The sequence below is a fragment of the Galleria mellonella genome, unplaced genomic scaffold (genome assembly GCF_026898425.1).
Source record: "Galleria mellonella isolate WM207_F2 unplaced genomic scaffold, CSIRO_AGI_GalMel_v1 utg57, whole genome shotgun sequence".
NCBI lineage: Eukaryota > Metazoa > Arthropoda > Insecta > Lepidoptera > Pyralidae > Galleria > Galleria mellonella.
This window is the reverse complement of record NW_026442119.1, coordinates 6,746,796-6,766,435: the sequence shown is the minus strand read 5'-3', so window position 1 is coordinate 6,766,435 and position 19,640 is coordinate 6,746,796. Positions and strand designations below refer to the sequence as shown.

The following is a 19,640-nucleotide window of genomic DNA, read 5'->3' as shown; positions in this document are numbered from 1 at the left end:
TAAATAAATACTATAAAAATATAAAATAATAAAGTATGTATTAGATATATAAGACCATAAATTCTTGGTAATAAATTAAAGCAAAATACATTCGTAAATATTTATGCAAGACGCATGAAAAACATAAAATTTAACGGAGTTTTATTCTCCCTAATAATTCATCCCTTTATCTAATTAAAAATGAGTTTACTCATAACTACGGTAACTGAAAAGTTTTCAAATCATTCAAGTAAATATAAAAGTAATTATGGAAGTAAAACTTGCTCAAATATTTTTTTTTGTTTCTTTCTAAATTTAGAATTAGCGGATTAAAACTTGGTACGTTCTCCAATATAATAATAATAGATATATAATATTTAACATCATATTTGGTTTGATCGACAATGTACTTTCCAATTCCTTTTATAGAAATTGTGGAATATCATTAGGTATTTTAAATTTCATTTTATTTAAATCAACTGCATGGAAAATAATTTTGCACTTAATAAATAATCTTATTATCTACCACTTGATGCGAAATTGAATTAATAATGAAGATTGTGCCCCACAAAAAAAGACTTCAATTATGACAAAACCAATTATTTTGATTTAAGTGCTAAACTATTGGATTGATTTTAATGGAATTTCTATGGGATTTATAAATTTATCCTTTCAGATAAATAATTTTTCAAATCGGTTTGCAACTGACGGAGTTATACCTCATAACAATAACAAACATAAAAAAATACTATTGGATTGAGAACCTCTTTCTTTTTGAAGTCGGGTAATAATAAAAATTCTAATATATACATCATAAACATTTACATAAATATTTCCATTTTTAAATTAAGTTTTAATTTTTTTTAAGTTAAATTCTTAATTTGAAACAAAAGATACGTCTTGTAATAGTACATTGAAATTATAAGTACATTAGTCATTCGATTATTGTATACTAAAAGAATTTAGTTTTTAATTTTAGCATACATTATTATTTAAATATGTTTATAATTATAATTTGCCTAGTCATTACCTTGTAATTTTTAGTCATTTTATGTTAATACGGTGCATTATTGCCCTTGAATTAAATTACATATATTTTTTTTAAATATTATAACGAATATTGAAATTGTTACTGATTGTGTCGCACAAATAAAACAGACTTCAATTGTGACAACCTCAGTTAATTTAATTTAAAAACTAAACTACTGAATCTATTTTGATAAAATTTCTATGGAACTAAACTGTAAGTACGAGGGCGGATTGAAAAGTTTGCGGTCTGAATATGAAAACAAAAGCAGAAGATTTTAAAATTATTTTTATTTTTCGACGTGATCACATCTTTTGTCAATGCACTTCTTCCATGTGGTTTCTAAAATCATTATAACATTTAAAAAAAAAATGCCTCATCTTGGTCCACAAAATAGACATTAACAGCAGCATCAATCTCTTGATTGATGAAAACTTTTGTCCTTCCAAATGTTTTCTTAGATTGGGAAAGAGGTGGAAGTCAGATGGTGTCAAATCAGGCAAATAAGCGTGGTGTAGAAGCAATTCTAATCCACAATTATGGATGTCAGCCATCATTTCACATGACGTGTGACGGCGTGCGTTGTCTTGATGAAACAACACTTTTTTGGTTAACATTCTTGGGTGTTTTTTCTTAATTTCATCGTACCACCACCGACGTAAAAGCATGCAGTAATAAGTAGAGTTTACGGTGGTTCCTTTCGGTAGGTAATCGACCTACTTGCTTACAGACAATATCACTTTAGCTTTCTTCAAAGGCAATGAGCCTGGTGGTATTGAAGTGAACCCAAGTTTTATCAGTAGTAACAGTTTTGTGGATCGGCTACAAACAACTCCAAACAATTGCACATAATTGTAAATCGGTTCCGTTTATTTTCGGCTGAAAGGAGCCTCGGTACCTATCTCGGAGAAACCTCCGAAAACCCCAATTCGTTATACGAGTATTTTGGGTTCGTTTTTATGATATACCTATCTTACATCCTACGAGTAGCTATCTCCCTGATTTTAAATCTACAGTTTCCCAGTATCAATTCGCAAATTTTTCCGATGTTTTCTTCAGTACTCGAAGTTGATGGCCGTCCAGTACGTGGGTCATCTTCAATGTTGTCAGCTTCATCTTCAAATCTTCATTTGACCCTCAATAAAACATTGTAAACTCTTAAGAAAAAGTAAAATAAAACTTCACACTATGATAACTAAAAACTTACTGAATATAATAAAGGCAGAAAGAAACGAGAACATTTCAATATACCCGTATTATATCGTATATCCTTTTAGATAAAAAAAAAATAATTTTCTATACCGATTTAGAACTGACGTTACAAGGTAACAAACAAAGAAATACAACGGAATTGAAACCCTACTTCTTTTTGAAGTCGATAGAAAGTATACTTGTACTCTTCTACAAAATGTTATTATTCTGTAAATTCTGGACGGATCCTTGTAATTTACGTAAATCTTGTTTAGAAATTCCATTTTTGATTATAGAAAATAATATGAAAATTTCGCATTGGTTTTATGATCCCGATCTCAATATTGGAATAATTATTTTGATTTAAAGCCCATTAATCTTAATTTATCTTTCTTGCCTTTGTTAATGACACTATGATATGAGTATATTTACGATCTATAAATCTCGAATTTGCTAATCTAATAGCACAAGTAATAGTAATGTTTACCACATTAAAATGTCATATTAGCTATTTACCATCTACCTAACAACTGAAGTTTATAATGCTCTTCGTATCTTTAGGTAGAGAGATATCATTAGATGGCCCGTTATTATATCATATCTTATTTATTATTATACTAAACAGAAGACTGTAGAGTCATTATGAGGGTTCGCTTATAAATTGAAAAATCGTGTTATGACAACAAAGAAATCCCACCCGGAGGATTACAAGAGAAAGCGTCGAAAATATTACTACAGATGTAGCACATCAAAGCGAAATCAAAAGGTAATTTAGCCATATCTGATTTTATGTTATAATAAAATAGTATTCAGTGGCAAATGGTAGAAATATATAAGACATAAATTTGTATAAAAGTATGTACCAATATAATTTATTATTATTATCATCATCACATGAGCCGTTTACTGTCCACTGCTGAACATAGGCGTCCCCCAAACAAGGGAATTTTGCCAGTATTTGCTACGCTGGACAGGTGAATTGGTAACCACAGTTAGGCTTTAGTTATGTTCTAAGAGTGACGCTGTTGCTCATCCCTCGACCATAAAATTCCCTTACTCGCCTCTTACGACACCTACGGGAAAGAAAAGAGTGGCCTATTCCATGCTGAGATCACACGGCAATAATTTATGTATAATGGTTACCCGTGATTTCGTTCACTTTACTGCGATAATTATAATCTGTTTTACTCAAAAAAAAATTAGTCTGTTCTTCTCCATCCTCAATATTATGTGTAGGTCAGGTGTATACTAAATTTCATGATAATTGGTTGAACTGTTAAAATTACAAGAAGTAATAAACAAACTTATTTTCACATTTATACTATTAAGCAAGGATTAATTGTTATTAAAAAAAAAAAACTTTAAATCCTCAATATAAGGCAGAATTTCGTAAATTCTTATTGTTTTCTACTAGCGGCCCGTCCCGGCGTCGCACGGGTGAACATTTTTACATTTTAAAAAGTGGCTATTAAGGCTGCACACTCGACAGAAGCTTAAAAATGGAGTAACTACTTTCATTTTCCAAACATTTTCCTTCACTGCTCTGCTCCTATTGATCTTATCGTGATGAAAAGTATACTATAACCTGCCCAGGAGTATGAAAAATAATTGTACCAAGTTTCGATAAAATCCGTCGAGTAGTTTTTGTTTCTATAAAGAACATACAGACAGACAGACAAAAATTTTACTGATTGCACTTTTGATATCAGTATCGATTACTAATCACCCCCTGATAGTTATTTTGGAAATATATTTCATATACAGAATTGACCTCTCTACAGATTTATTAGATAGATTTATAGATGATAGAAAATAATTTTAAAGATTTCATTCGTTATAATTATTTACAGTTATATCAGCTAGATCCCTATTAGATGTCGTCAAATTACTGTATCCATGTTTTAGTATCAGCAGTTCGGCCATTTGACCTAGTTTTACCGCGTTATAGCAAGAATATTAAATATAAATTCGTTTTCATTAATTGTCAAGATGGCATAATAGGCTCTACTATTGCCACTTTATTTTTAATATATGTATATGCTAATTGTAAAATACCAATAAGTCAAAATGGCACAATGACAAAAGGTTTTTTTACACACACACGTACATACGCACACACATTTCTTTATTCCTGTAATGGAATAGCGCATAAATAAAAAAAGAGAACGGTAGATAGTTCGATTGTTCGGCTATGCCGGGAGGATTAATGGTAGCTAAATGTGTAAGCAGATCTTGAACCAAATAGGGAATATGTAGGTATATATCAAACTCACAAATATGTGACATACCGTAGTGAATGTATTATTTTTATTATATATACTTTAAATATTATATACAACAGTGTATTGATGATAATTTATCAATATTTTTTCATAAGTAATAACATTTATTTAATTCAGAATGACAAACAAACTTGGTGGACAGAGGTAACCGTTACCTATATACGATATATAACTTGGAGCTCATAGCTTAAAATACACTTTAAGGTACAACGTGCCATAAACCCACAAAAGCATAGCTCGGAAGTAGAAACACGATTGGGGCAGAGCTGTTTATGCAAATAGCTGTTGTACAGTCGTCCTCTAGTTTGGTTTATCTAATCATTTAAAAAATAGAACGATTTTGAATTTATCTGTCTATGTTCTATTGCAAGAGATTGCTCTAGCAACAAGTTCGCCTTTTGTACCTTTTTATATCTATAATGTATCTGTACTTTATTCCACTGTACTCCACATTGTCATTTGGTGTAATGAAATTATAAAATCCGGAATATCTTTACAGTAATTGAAGTTCGCCACTTTTTTTTGTGTCACTTCAACACGTCATAAAACTATGGCATTTACCGGCAGCTTTCGCTGCCAGGCCACAAAATGTTAGAATAATATCCGACCGCCCATTAAAATATTTACATCTTTACGAACGTTTAGGAAAAATGTAAAAGAACTGCTACTAGAAAAACAGAAATCGTATTGCCCTGGGTGACAGAGTCTTTCTCCCTTTATATAGTGCATTTGTTTTTATCTCCGTTGTAGGGATCGCTATTTGGCGATGGGGCTGCTCGTTGTTGCCTCTTTAACTTGCTTTAATATAACTGGGTTTGTGTAATTTAAGTATTCATTTTACTCATGTACATGTTGTAATCTGTGTCGTCCTTTAGGGGAACGTTTTCATTAATTTATCAAAGAATGATATGTAATATCGCTTGAGTGCTTGAAACTGATAGAAATAGACTTCTGACTATCCTTCTTCTAATGGTATTTGTCATTTATTTATTAATTAGAATAACATATTAAATAATAGTGAATGTAATAAACACATATAATGTATTTTATCTATATATTTTTTTTATTTTTTCTAAGGACTTCCGCGGCTGGCTTTTGGCCACAACAGAATATCAGTGTTTTGCTCTTTTGATGGCAAAGCAATAAGCTGAGTTGTGACCATTTTGTGTTACTGTGGCACACGCATGAAAGGAAAAATTGTTATTCTATGACTTTTTTTAATTTTTTTTGTATATGTATTCTTTTATCTTTTTTTACTGTGCATGTCTATTTATGTCTGTTGTTATTTGTGTGTTATAAGTAATGCAAATAAATTACCTATCTATCTGTATTTAGATTGAATTTTTTAATGGTCAAATTATATTTTTATTGTGGTGCCACGAAGAATTAAATAAATTAATTAAAATAATGAAATTTTATAAAGACTGATTAACAGATAGAATAACTAACTTTTTATTTTAATTTCTGTGACTTTGCTATAGATAGTATTAATATAAATATTGAAGAAACTTTGGTCACGTACAGATTTGTCCGCGCGGAACGACATCGATTTGGTGCAGAAATTATACAGCAGCGACAAATCATGAATTGCAGCTTTATTTATAACTAGTCGTTTCCTAAGAATTTGCTCACGTGCATTATTATATAAACTATACTATGTGTTACATTAGGATAAATCTACCCGTGTACCACATTTCTTTCAAATCTGTTCAGCCGATTAAGCGTGTAAGAATTGTTAATAATACAGACTACCTTTGTTAGCAATATACTCTGTCAAGCCGATTTCCAGGTGGTCTCCCCTGGAAACCATCGTGCTGAATTTCAGACGTATTAATCACGATGAGCTAACTGACCTGCCTTTTTATTCTCAATTACAATCCCTCACAGGTGTTCCGCCAGCGTACACCGTTAGCGCAGGAGAGGTTACCATTCCATTATCATCCATTAATAAAAGAAAATATATATGTACGAACATGCAAACAACATTACAAACTTTCACATTTATTATATTAGTATATTTTTTTAATACTACAAAGGTGGTAAACAAGCATACAACCCGTCTGATGGTAAACGGTCGCTGTAGCCTATGGACGTCTGCAACATCATCACAAGCGCATTGCTGACCGTGATGAAATCTATATATACAGTATGGGGTTCTTTAAAAACCCTTTTTGAAGAACCCCATACTGTAGTCTAGGGAAAACCTTGTCAGGGAGCTCATTCCACAGCATAAGCGTTCATAGGAGAAAATTTCTCTGGAATCGCACTGTACTTGACCATTTAGGTTTAAGTGTGTGATGATGGTGTGATTAGAAGGTTTTGTCATTTTTAGGGAAATATAGAACAAAAAATCACTTTTAGAATTAATTTAGAAAATAAAACATTTATTTTAGAAAAAAGCTTTTGCTTAGAATTTTTAATGCATTTGTAAGAATGTTTATTTATTATCTAGTAACTACACAAATATAGATGTAAGAAAAAGCCTATATTAAAAGCCAGTTTCAAGCCCCCTTGGGTCCCCCACGTTATACCATAAGAACCGTTCTTTATGGATATCCGAATGACGGAAGACTTTGGAAAATAATAGAATCTTTAAATGCGGTACATATTCTCAAACCGTCAGTAAATTAACTCGTAAGTATATTACGCAACATCTTCATCCATTCTAAACCAATTTTATCAATTCTTTTTGTAATCGATGGGGTTTAGTCCTGTGTTATTTCAGTATTGTAAAAATTGAAGTCAGTTTTTATGTCTTTCTTATAAAATACATTCATAGTATATACTTATTTAAAATAGGTATGATTATAAAACTGTTAATAATATTTTAACTACTAAAGTTAATATTTCCAGGACTAAAGAGGCTTTCTATGAAATTAACTAAATTTAAATTCATATTTAGTTATTTTCATGGAAAACCTCTATAGTCCTGGACATATTAACTTTTCATGAATAATGCGATAAATAATTCTGCTAGTTATTATAAACTTCGGTTTAGGCTTTTGGTCAAAATCTACTAATAAGCAAATATTTGGCGAATAATTTATATTAGGGATATTTTAATTTTATATTATAAGTTTCTTCCTTATTTTAGGAGTAATTTATAAAATAATTTATTAATTGCATAAAATCTGATATTTTATTTAAGCTACTATTTTCTAATTACAATAAACAGTTTTTTTTACAATCGACTAAAACTTTTATTCTGAATACAAGTGCTACTCATCAATTGACTACAATATTATTGGAATTAACACTAATTCAGGCATAACATCTATTTGTTCCATCGTTTTTATACATTTTATTTTATTATGATATTTTTACTAATTTATATTTTCCATTACAGACTACCATCGTTCACATTTTGAACTGTGCATCCATTCATCATAAAGATGGATTGCAACGAGTGACTCTGCAGTGGTAATAAATTCATAGTTGTAATATCTAAACAAAAATTAATTCGATTTTGAGTCAGTATAAATTGGTTAACATATAGATTTACACGAAATAATCTACAATAAATATATTGTTAAATTATTATTATTTATATAGAGTAAAGCACAAGAATTTAATTTAATAAGAACCTATTATTATTTGAATATTATCTGCATGTTCAGTATATTACATTAAATTACATAAAAATCTAAATGAAATAATTACGGATATATTATGTAACACATGAGTAAAATTGTTGATATTTTTATAAATTTTTAAAGAGCATTAAGTATTTTTTTGTATGTTATTTGATGGAAGACGAAATATTTTACAATTAGAACAATGAAATTTCAAGTTTCATTTTAAGTAATCTTTTAAAAGTATCTTATTAAACAGATGATAAAAAAAAATGTAAGAAAAAACTTACTTGCAATGAACACAGCACTTATTATAAACAAAATCATTGTTGATTCTTACTCCTATTATATTCAAATAAGTGTCGTAACTTTTTCCGTTTTCTCTTTAATCAGATTTCTTTAATAAGTTAATAAAACAGGTCCGGCAACTAAACATATTTTATAATAATAAAATTTATATAATACATTTTATTTGAAAGTTTTCGGTAATATTTCGTTGTTGATAAATGCGTTATCAGTAAAAGTAAGACAATGGTAACGCGGTCGTCCCGGTCTGAATCGCGCGCCAAACTGAAGTGGATTGGAAGTCCTCCCGAGGGCATCTTTCCATGATATCATACGCGATTTCAAGTTACAAGTTGGCGTTCATTGAATACGGACTGGTACCTCGAACTGAAAATCCGTATTAGAGGGGCTCCAATTCCGAGAAACAATACCTCTGCGATAAATCGCAAGTACTCAAAACTAATTGAAACGATCAAAAGTTTACCACAAATTAGTTTCATGGTTTTGATAAATTGCAAATTATTATTTGTCGCTAGTTAATGCCTTTGTAAATTAATTTTATGTTGAGATAAAATTATTAAATTAGTTAAACTAAAAGTGCAAACTTTTATCGGATAATACTTTCAAAAGCTCTATTCACCGTAGCATCCTTTCATTCTTGTGTGTTCTTACTTGATTTTTCTGATACGATTACGGTTCACCACCACATTGGTTTGATATTTTAATAAATAAATGTTTTTTCACGTTTGAAATTGCTTTTTTTTTTAAACAGAACAATCTTAAATTATTTTGTATATAGCAATTTAGAACTGATTTTGATAGCTTTTTCTGCATTTTTTGTGTAGAGTTTTCTTCTGTATTAACCTATTAATTTTGATACAGTTAAAATTGGTTTTATGAATAGATGTTACTAGCTACATAGATTTCTCCGAGAATTTTTAAACCGATTTGTATGGTTATTTTTTGACTAAAAAGATTTTTTATTTTCTTTCTTTTATTTTTTTATTTCAGGCATGTTCAGATAATGTTCTTAAACTTAGAGCTGATTATTCTAGCTAAATGAAAGCAAGTACATATTTTATCGGTGTTTCCACAGAAATAAAAGAACCTATGTAAACTAATAAAACGCTCATAATCGGTATTACGTACCAACGTAAACAAAACACTCCTAACCGATAAGCACCTAAATATATAATAATTCAATATTATGTGTTATTACACAAATTTATCATCAGCATATATATACACACACTACACACACACACATATCGAATGCCACTGGTATCGAATCTAAAATAATTCTTATCTTGTACTGATAATTATAAACACAACAAAAAATAATTACCCAAAAAGGTGTAGCAGTTTAAAAGTAATGCGCTTGCATACATTCGATAATTATTTTTTAGATAGATGATAGTTTGTAAATATGTGTAGATATTCATATAATTGTTATTAAATGGTAATTGTTATTAATGGGATTTCATTAATTAATTAAATAAATTTGTATTTTTTTGAGACTACATACAGTACATCCTAGATTAACATGTGATGAACATCGCAGAATATAAGTAGTTTATAATAGATAAAAGTGTAGATATTACTTTAAATTTAGTTTTTAATAATATGTAATATAATGTTTCATTAAAAAAACTAAACTTTTCCATTTCTGTGATAAATTTAGTGATGGATGCTTCAGATACAATCTCATTATCCCGTTGCTTTAATGATCAATAAATTAATTCACAAATTAATTAATTAGTTTAATTATAGTTTTTTATACGTATTTTAGAGAATAAATTAATTATCAAGAGCGAGGATTGTAATTAAATAAACGATGAACTTAGGTATCTAGTATAATTTAGTATCAGGTATAATCTGTTTCAATAGAACCTAATGGAAGTAATCACGTTTTGTTAAATTGTTACAGAAATTACGTAATTATATTATCAATTTTAAATAGATTTTAACAATTCTTTTTACATTCAAAAAGTTTATTGAAACAGTCGTTTTTCTTTGTGAAGAAAAAAAGCGGATTGTTTCGAAGTATATGTATATACGCAATATTTACAATAAAGAGTATTTACGACCTTTCTGTTATCTTCTGTGCTCGCCTTTTTTTTAAAGTTCGCTAATGCCTATCAGTGATAGGAAATCTAAGACCTTCTTTGCAGCGATGTTTTTTACCTTCTCAGGCTATAAAATATATTTTTCAAATGAGATATATCGTTTATGTATGAGCGGGCTAAAGCTTCAAATTATGTGTTGCGGCGTTTATCCTTATAACCACAAAATCTGCAAACACTTTTTAGGAATAATCCTAGTTGGGGCATGTGTTTATTTAATTTGAAGTGTCAAATGAGAGCTCATGTACAGACACACATATACTTTTTACTCAAAACAATTAATTTCTCAGAGTAATTTATTGAAAAACTTTTAATAAAAGTTTTTGAGCGATTTAATTCTGACAATAAGATCCAGCTATTATTTGTTGTTTTTAAGCTTTCGAGTTTGAGCTAATCCTAAAGCAAGGCATGTCTCAATAATGTCCTGGTCCTATTTGGGCATCCTTTGTAGAAGTAAAGGCAGAGGTCTTTTTTTAATTGGTCAGCTGATTTATTTCCATGAATATTTGAGTGACCAGGAATCCATCTCAAGATAATGTTATTTCTGCTACTCAAATAATTTTATAACGTTATGTATAAGCAAGTATGATTATAAATCATACTAGTAGTCGCAACCTCATGTGTACAAATTATACTAACTTCCATGTTATTAATTAATTTACATTCAGGTATTCAGTAAACACAATAAATCATAATTAAGCACAATATTGTGTTGAGATCAGCTCATCGTGAACATATTTTCACGATATATCCTGTTCCATCTATGAGCAAGGTGGTCACGTTTCGAAGTTATTTAGTAAATAGGGTAAAACAATAGCAGTCCAAAGTAATTTGTACAATAAATTTATGTAGTGTTGTCTGTAGTACAAATAGAATTAATTGATCAACAGTAGCGGTTTACATTCTGAAGGTTACGGATCCGATCCCTACACAATACAAACATTTATATAAATACCAGCTTCTACTCGTAGTTTCGTTCGCATAGATAGTATATGTTCATTGGATGAAAAAAAAAACAAAAATGTAACGTATTTATCTTTCTCATATATGTGTATTGTGTATATTTCTAGTAAGTGTTAGCAATTAGCTAACTGGTTGAGGCACTATAAGGTAACAAACAGACAGACCCACTTCATTTTTATAATATTAGTAAGAATGTCTCTTTGTATTGTTCTACATGTGGATGTGTGTGTAATTTTTATATGTGAGTCTGTAGAAATTGTAACGATTATGTACTAAATTGACCCGACTAACACAATACTTAGTGAGGGTTTAGATCGATACACGAGAACTTATTTACACAAAGCTATATGTCGACCACTAACTCCTAAACATGAGATCAGTTTATCTAATATTTCATATTATACATATTAGCTAACAAAAAGATCGTTGTATATGTTCACTACGATAAATGAAAAAACATTTATCAATAAGAAATACAGAGGCAAATATAAAATAAATAGCATACGCTCGTAAATAAATTGTTATAGCGTGAACAAGACTGGATAGGTAAGTAGATATTTTTCGCTTATGTTCGTACTTATATTAAATAACGAACAAAACCGATATCTTTTTGTACTGCACAGGTTGGAGACAAATCTAATTATTAGTACAACGTTAAAATAGGTGGATGCTGTTAAATTAACGTCTGCCTTTATCAGTATCTAAATATAATAAACTCTTATTCCATATACCTACAGTTCAAAATGTGAAATTAGGATATTTAGATAATTTACTAAAAACTGTACTTGTATTAAGTTTGTTAATTTGTTTAATGAAGATCCATCAACAAGTTACTGCACAAACAGTGAAGTTATGAAGTTTTATAATGACGTTAGTTATGTACTTTGAAAACTACATGAAAAAATAACTAATTGAGTCTTCTAGAAGTAGGTGGTTACTACAGTAACGTCTTATTATATAAATAGGTCACAAACTTTTCAAGTAAGTAATAATAAAGTCAAACAAACAAGAAAACTTCTGTAATTTAAAATTTGGTTCGTGGCAAAACAAATTGTTTATTTTCTCTACACAAATACTTGACAAAAGTTATCAATAAAAAGGTGTAAAAACAACCATAGGAAAGAGGACGCAATTTTTTTCTATATATCGGGTCTGTAAAATAAAGATTAATGTTTCATTATAACAATGATAACTATTTTGTACTTACCTGTTTCAAAAGAGAAAGCTATAAACTCGTTTGTATATTATAATCGCTTTACTACTACTACTCAACTTTAAACAGAAGCCTTTTCTTTTTAAAGTTTAAGTTTTACAATAGATGCCTATCTTTATTTAGATGTAAGGACACTAATTTCTCAGAGATTTCTAGATTCATTTGCGCAATTCTTTATTTTAAATGAAAGAATTTCAAGATAGATTTATAATTTTGTTAAATGTGATGATTCTTTTTATCGAAAGGATTTTTTTGAGTAGTTACCTTAGTAGTAGTTATACTAATTTTGTTAAGACTTTACTTGTATTTTGATGAAACAAACGTTTAAGTAATTATATAATTGTAAACGACCTCAAAAGAAGTAGATTCCCAAATTGTATGTGTTTATATTTACTTGTGAATGTGTGAGTACTTCTTTTTGCTGCTGGTAGACTCACATGTTGGTTACATAAAATAATTTTCTCACGATAATTTATCTTAACTTGATTTTAAAAAAATATTATTATATTGTTTATGTATGACTACAGATAATTATAGTTGCATGGATACTTTGTCACAATGAAATGAGTTATTATTTCAAATTTGTAAAAATAGCAAATGATATTGTTTTTTTTTCACCTGATGCTTAAAATTATTATTAATATTATTTAAAAGACACATATAATTTATGTATAATGCACAGAGTTAATTATAAAGTAAAATCATTAATTTAGACTAGAAAACAACCAAAATACGTAACGTGCTTACTATGCCACATTGTGTATTCAGTTTTATTTAGCAGTTGACAGCAAAAGCATTAGTTGACACGGGACTTTCATTATCTTTTGTTCAACTTTAGCATTTGTGGTCCTACTCATTTGTTTTAATTTAAATTGTAAAGCTAGGCAGTATTCAGGTACTTCTATCTATATATAAGACCTATTATATATATTATACGCAGCAGAATACTTTTAAGTTGTTTCTGCTAGCAAATTATACAATTAACCTAATCAAAATCAACAATTTAAAATTTTAAAACAATCCCAAAAAAGTACCGATATCAATCTTGATTAATTGGATTTATTGCGTTTTCATTATAGAAAGGGTAAAAAATTTTTAAGGGTTTACAACACCGAAGTAAACCCATTTAATTAAAATAGAATTAAAAACACAGTATAATTAAAAAATACAATCAAATTTAAAAAAATATCTTCTTTTTAAAAATATCTATAAAAATTGAATAAAAGACAAAATTATGTTTGTGAGGATTTTATTTAGGCACACGATGTTAAGTGTCATTTAATTTTTTATCTATTCACAGAGAAAAGCTACTAAGGGAAAAAATAACTGACACTTGATTGGTCAGCGATACGCGCATAAATTAGATACCTACCTACACAATACAAGTTTACTTTTTATTGTAATCGTTTATATTAAAATCTGGAACGTAGTATGTACTTTGATTAATTTATTAATACTTTTTTGTGAAACGAATTCTGCAATTACGTTCTTGTCTATTGGAGACACATATATCAGATATGTTACTTTATTACTTTGTTGACAGAACTGAAATAATAATATTTGTTTAATTTAAATAAGTTTAATATAGATTATAAAACGCACTGTGTACATGCATCTACTTTGCAATGTTTGTTATCGACGCACAATGACTTTCTTTTTAATTTGTATGAAATTATATGATAAAGCAAGCACTACATTTTTTATTCAACTTAAAATGGCAAACAAGCTGACGGCCCACCTGATGGAAAGTGGTAACCGTCACCTTTAGATATGAGCAATACTATGCGTAGCCTATTCCTGAGAACTCAGGTGTTATTCCTCTGTACCCTGTAAATTCACTGCCATATGCCACCCTTCAAAATTAACTTCAACATTAGCTACATTCTTTCTGTGAATAAAGAATGAATGACTGCTTGGATTCATCCTTTTACACTGTTTTTAAAAATCTGTCGAATATTAATTCTAGTAAAAATATTGAGGATAAGAATTTATAATTTATTGGTTTTTTTTTTACTATATAAGCTTTTATGAGAGGGCTTATGAAGTCCTATACGTTTTTAAATAGATACCTAAAACGCCAAAAAAGACAATTATTATACATTAAAATTAGATCGTTATGCATATTTCAATACAATCCCAAGATTCCTAAAAATTGTTTATGATAATCCCAAGGGAATTTAAAATAAAAAAGATTAAATATAACAAACAAATTTATTAAATTATATATATTACTATGTAATGCTACGTCATGATTGTTGAAGACAAATAAGTTTATCTAATTAAAAAAAATAGTAAAATTTTGAACGTTTCGATATAAATAAATGCTTTTTTACTTTATAAAAATATATGTATATTATTATATACATAAACAAATAACGATTAAAATGTAGTCTTTTCAATATAGATACGTCAATTTGTCTTGCCCGAATAGACCCGAATATTTAATAACAATAGTAATTTACAAAATCGACACCTCTCTATTACATGTACTAAGCTGTCTTAATTATTAAATGTTTTTAAGAACCTGATTAAAGTTGCCATTATATGCCATATTTGCTTAAACTCTTTCTTTATAATTTTATATATTAAAGGAATTCATTTAAAACTTAATTTTGTATAATATCTTCTATCTTAATTTATGTTAATCATAATCTTGAGTACCTTTAAGAAACTTATTCACTTCTTCGCAATAAATGTACTTTATATTGAAAATAGGAGTTCTTTGGGCTGACAATTGGAAAAAGTTACATAAATTAGTTGCTCAGACAAGAGGAAACTTAAATTGTAAAGAAGAGAGAACTGGTACATTGTATAGCTTTGCGTGACTCAAGTACAATTTTATTTCTGCCGTGAAGTAGCAAAGTGTATGTGGTTTTATTTTGTAAGATAGCCAATGGTCGTTCTAATACGAGAGGCGTTATACTTTTTCTTCAGTAGTGGTAACACACAAACAATGCCACATTATAGCACAGCATAATTTTGTCATTCCTATAATGTTGTTCAAGTTTGTAAATAGTGGTTCTTTTATCCAACTTAATATACTTGGTAGCTAGCAGAATTTAATTCTTTATTCCACCACAAACATAAAAATGTACAATGATAATTAGATAATTCAAGTGAAATACAGTTGCATAAAGAACAATTTACAATAAAAGAAAGAATCATAAAGTAAGAAAGAAAATTATATAATAATTACATTACATAATATATGTTTCTAGGTCAAGGTTTCCACATACATTTATTAAGCCGTTTAGACAACCACTTTAAAAATCATATGAACAGACTGACAGAGTTATTTTTACTATATTAATATATTAGTTTTAAAACTTATTTATATATATATATATATATATATATATATATATATATATATATATATATATATATATATATATATATATATATATATATATATATATATATATATTCCGTATATTTCCGTCATAACGTTTCGTTTCACACTGCAGCTCGCTGTATACATATATAGAAATAGGATATGAGAAAAGTTATAATTTACTTGTAATTCGGGTTTAATAATATGAGGAAATAACAAATAACTACATCTAAATTATATATCTAACGAAGTAACACCGAGTAAAAAGAAAACGTCAAAGAGAATATTTATAGAAACATTGAAAAACATTACGATATAAAAATAAGCCAATACCTATTGTTCACACATTTTGACAATAACAATTGGCAATGAGCGGTGAAATCTCAAGGGAAATCCAAGTAAATTTTTGTTAGGAAATTCACATTGAATCTAATAATAAAGGATAAATTATTTTGGCAGGGAATATCTCATTATAATGCTTTTCTTTCTTAGCTATAAAAATATTTATATCTCGGACAATGACAAATCAAGAAGGAAAAATACAGTAACTAACATAGAAACTACTAATAAGAAATTCCATTTAAAAAATTTCAAGAATTTCAAAAGTAATTAATATATTTTGTATTTACCAGTTATAAAATTATAAGGAATATAATTAAGAAGTAGCCTATGGCCTTTTTCATCCCAATTAGTACGTATTAAACTTAATTGCGTAGTGGTTGGTTAAGGCGCTAAGAGGTAACAAACAAACTCACTTTCACATTTATAATATTAGCAAGGATACTTGAGCTTAAAAAATATAAATAAACTGGCCATCTAAAACACATTATTATACGTAAGTGCTTTCTTTCCATAGTTGTGATATGATCTCCACTAAAGTTACAGATGCTTTTCTAATAGTGGTCATAAATGGTGTTTTTAGTAACTACATTTAGAGCTAATATACTTAGATATCATTAATGAGATTCACTAATTTATAATTTTGTAGTTTAAATAGTTTGTAAAATCCTACCGGTAATTATACTAACATTCCTAGATATATTTAAAGCACCTATTTATTAAATAACTCATCACCATGCTATGAACATACTCCTAAATATCATCTCTTTTTATATAGGGAGTTAAAAGCAAAGAATTTTATGTCGACAACTCAGCATAACAGAGCATAATATGTAATGACCCAAATACGACCCACCGCGCTTCTGTGAAGTAACAAACAGCTACATTTCATTGTGTTATTCTTTTTTTGCATACACCGCCGCGCCGTAGTGGACACGTACGTAAATGTAAAAGGTAATCTACCAGAGACATTAATTTGAAAATATTGTTCTTTTTAAAAAAACTCCAAACGATTTGTTTATTATAATTCCCTGCTAATCGCTATTTTATACAACTTATAATGGCAAGCAAACTAATGGCCCACCTGATGAAAAGTGGTAACCGTCGCCTATAGACATAAAATAAAACCATACAAAATTTGTATTTGGGAGATATTTAAAAAAATCTATAATTATTCTTTAAAATCCAAATTTTCGCTTATATTGCTTTTAATAAAATTCTGAAGGCTTTTAATAAAAACAATTGAATCCAAAACAATAATTTATATACGTAGTAGTCTTTTTGATTATATTTTTATTCCGGCATCGCACAAAAACTACTGCATCAAATTGTATGCGGCGTCAATAGTTATGTTCCTGAAGGTCAAATACAATGTATGGTGGTATACTTTTAAAGATAAAAATGCAAGCAAATTGTTTTTCTTTCATGACAAAACAGCTGTACAAGTTATATATATATATATATATATATATATATATATATATATATATATATATATATATATATATATATATATATATTATATTCATTATTTTGTGTTATTAATAGTGGAACAACTATTATATTTATATTAATTATATTGATATTTTGATTTACAAACTAAATTACGGAACCGATTTTGATAAAATTTCTATGAAACCTAAATCGCTTGAATAAAATTCGTTTATTCAAATTTACATTGTAAAAGCTGCTACAAAAATAATAAAGAAAATATTTAATGTGTTATTGAATATATTAGAATTTTTTCAAACAAATCCATTCCCATAAGTGACATTTATTTCCTTATCTAAATCCAAAAGATACTTAATCGGCAATACATCAAGAAAAATTTCCATTCCTTGTCACTTAGGAACTTTGTGTTTGACGAATTTTCTACAAAATTGATTACATTTTCCTACTATTGAAAAGAACTTAATCTTTTAGCAAACAAAATATATTTAACTTTTAATATAATATACTCTACCTATAAATGAAATTACAAATTTTATTCTACAAAAGTAATACAATTTTACCACTACTGTATTTCTAACGAAATTGAATAAAATAAGTCTTAAAAATTTTATTGTAGTATTATTGTAAATCACTGTTTACAATTTTCAATTAATACAAAGTAAATGGGATGGGCAGCAGTGTCCCCCTTACGATATCAGCGAAGGCCTAACTGCAGTTGCTAACCCGCCTGCCTAGCGTGGCAACTACTGGTAAAACTCCTAAATGGTTCTATAAGGGCGACCTATGTCCAGCAGTGAACGGATAGTAGCTGAAATAATGATGATGAATGTAAAATAAGGCCTTTTTCGTATACGACAGAGAATTAATTAGACAACGTAATAATAAAAAAAAAACTAAGTATCTTAATTGTTTACCTATACTTATTTACAAGTTTTAGATATTAAGTACATTTATTTATTTATTTATTGATAATGAAATCTAATTCTTACAAAACGTGTACTATTTCAGAAAAATTTAGAAAGAATTTTTACCTAGATCACTATCTAGGTATAAACGTTTTAATAAATAAGATGTGGTTTTATCATGAACCAAACTTAATTACCTTTATAACGTAACTATGAACTGTCTAAAACACCTTTAAATATTTGTTAAAAGTTGTACTCACTGGAATAAGTAATAGTTTATATCACAGTATGTTATACATAAAAAATATTGAAACGTTCACAGACAGACAGACAGATTTTTTTCAAATTGGCATCAATAGCCGAGGGTTACGACTTCAAATTCTATTGGAGTAGGGATGTCTCAAATTTCTGGCACCATTATGAATATTTGGATCACTTCCAAAACCTGATTATAAAAATATCGAAGTCATGTCGTATTTTTTTTTTTACTTATTATACCTTTATTTTATTACTCTGAAAACTTATTAAATATTTAGGAAACAAAATTCCTTGTTATTAAATTATTATGACGATTATTACATTAGATGCATTGTGTTTCAGAATTATTCTTTTTTTATTTTTTGTCAAGCGATACAAATTAAAGGCTTTCTTTTATTTATTTGCATTTGTGTCTATATACATATTTGAATAATGACTATTAAATGTACGTGTATAGTCTGTATGTGCCGACCCTTAATTAACAGAAACGGTATATGAATAGAAAAAATATCATCGACCATGACGTTGTTTTACGGTATATAGTCGAAAACATTTTTTGCACTATTTTAATTGCAGGTCAGAAAATAAAAACTAGGATTGTGAACGTACATAGGTAATTTAAATATATATATATATTTATTCATCCTGACGCAATACGTTGTTCTTGTGGTGACAAAATGACCACATCTGAGGGCGTTCTAATGTATGTTACTTTGA

General features: G+C 28.4%; 1 protein-coding gene across 1 annotated transcript in view; it reads right to left on the bottom strand.

The window, feature by feature from the left end:
- Positions 1-8,643, bottom strand: part of LOC113509607 (uncharacterized) — a 44,453-nt gene extending 35,810 nt beyond the window's left edge. Inside the window, exon 1 of the mRNA XM_026892968.3 lies at positions 8,342-8,643. Within this exon, the coding sequence (XP_026748769.1) occupies positions 8,342-8,378 (37 nt within the window). The 5' untranslated portion in view covers positions 8,379-8,643. The remainder of the gene's footprint in view (positions 1-8,341) is intronic.
- Positions 8,644-19,640: the final 10,997 nt, after the last annotated feature.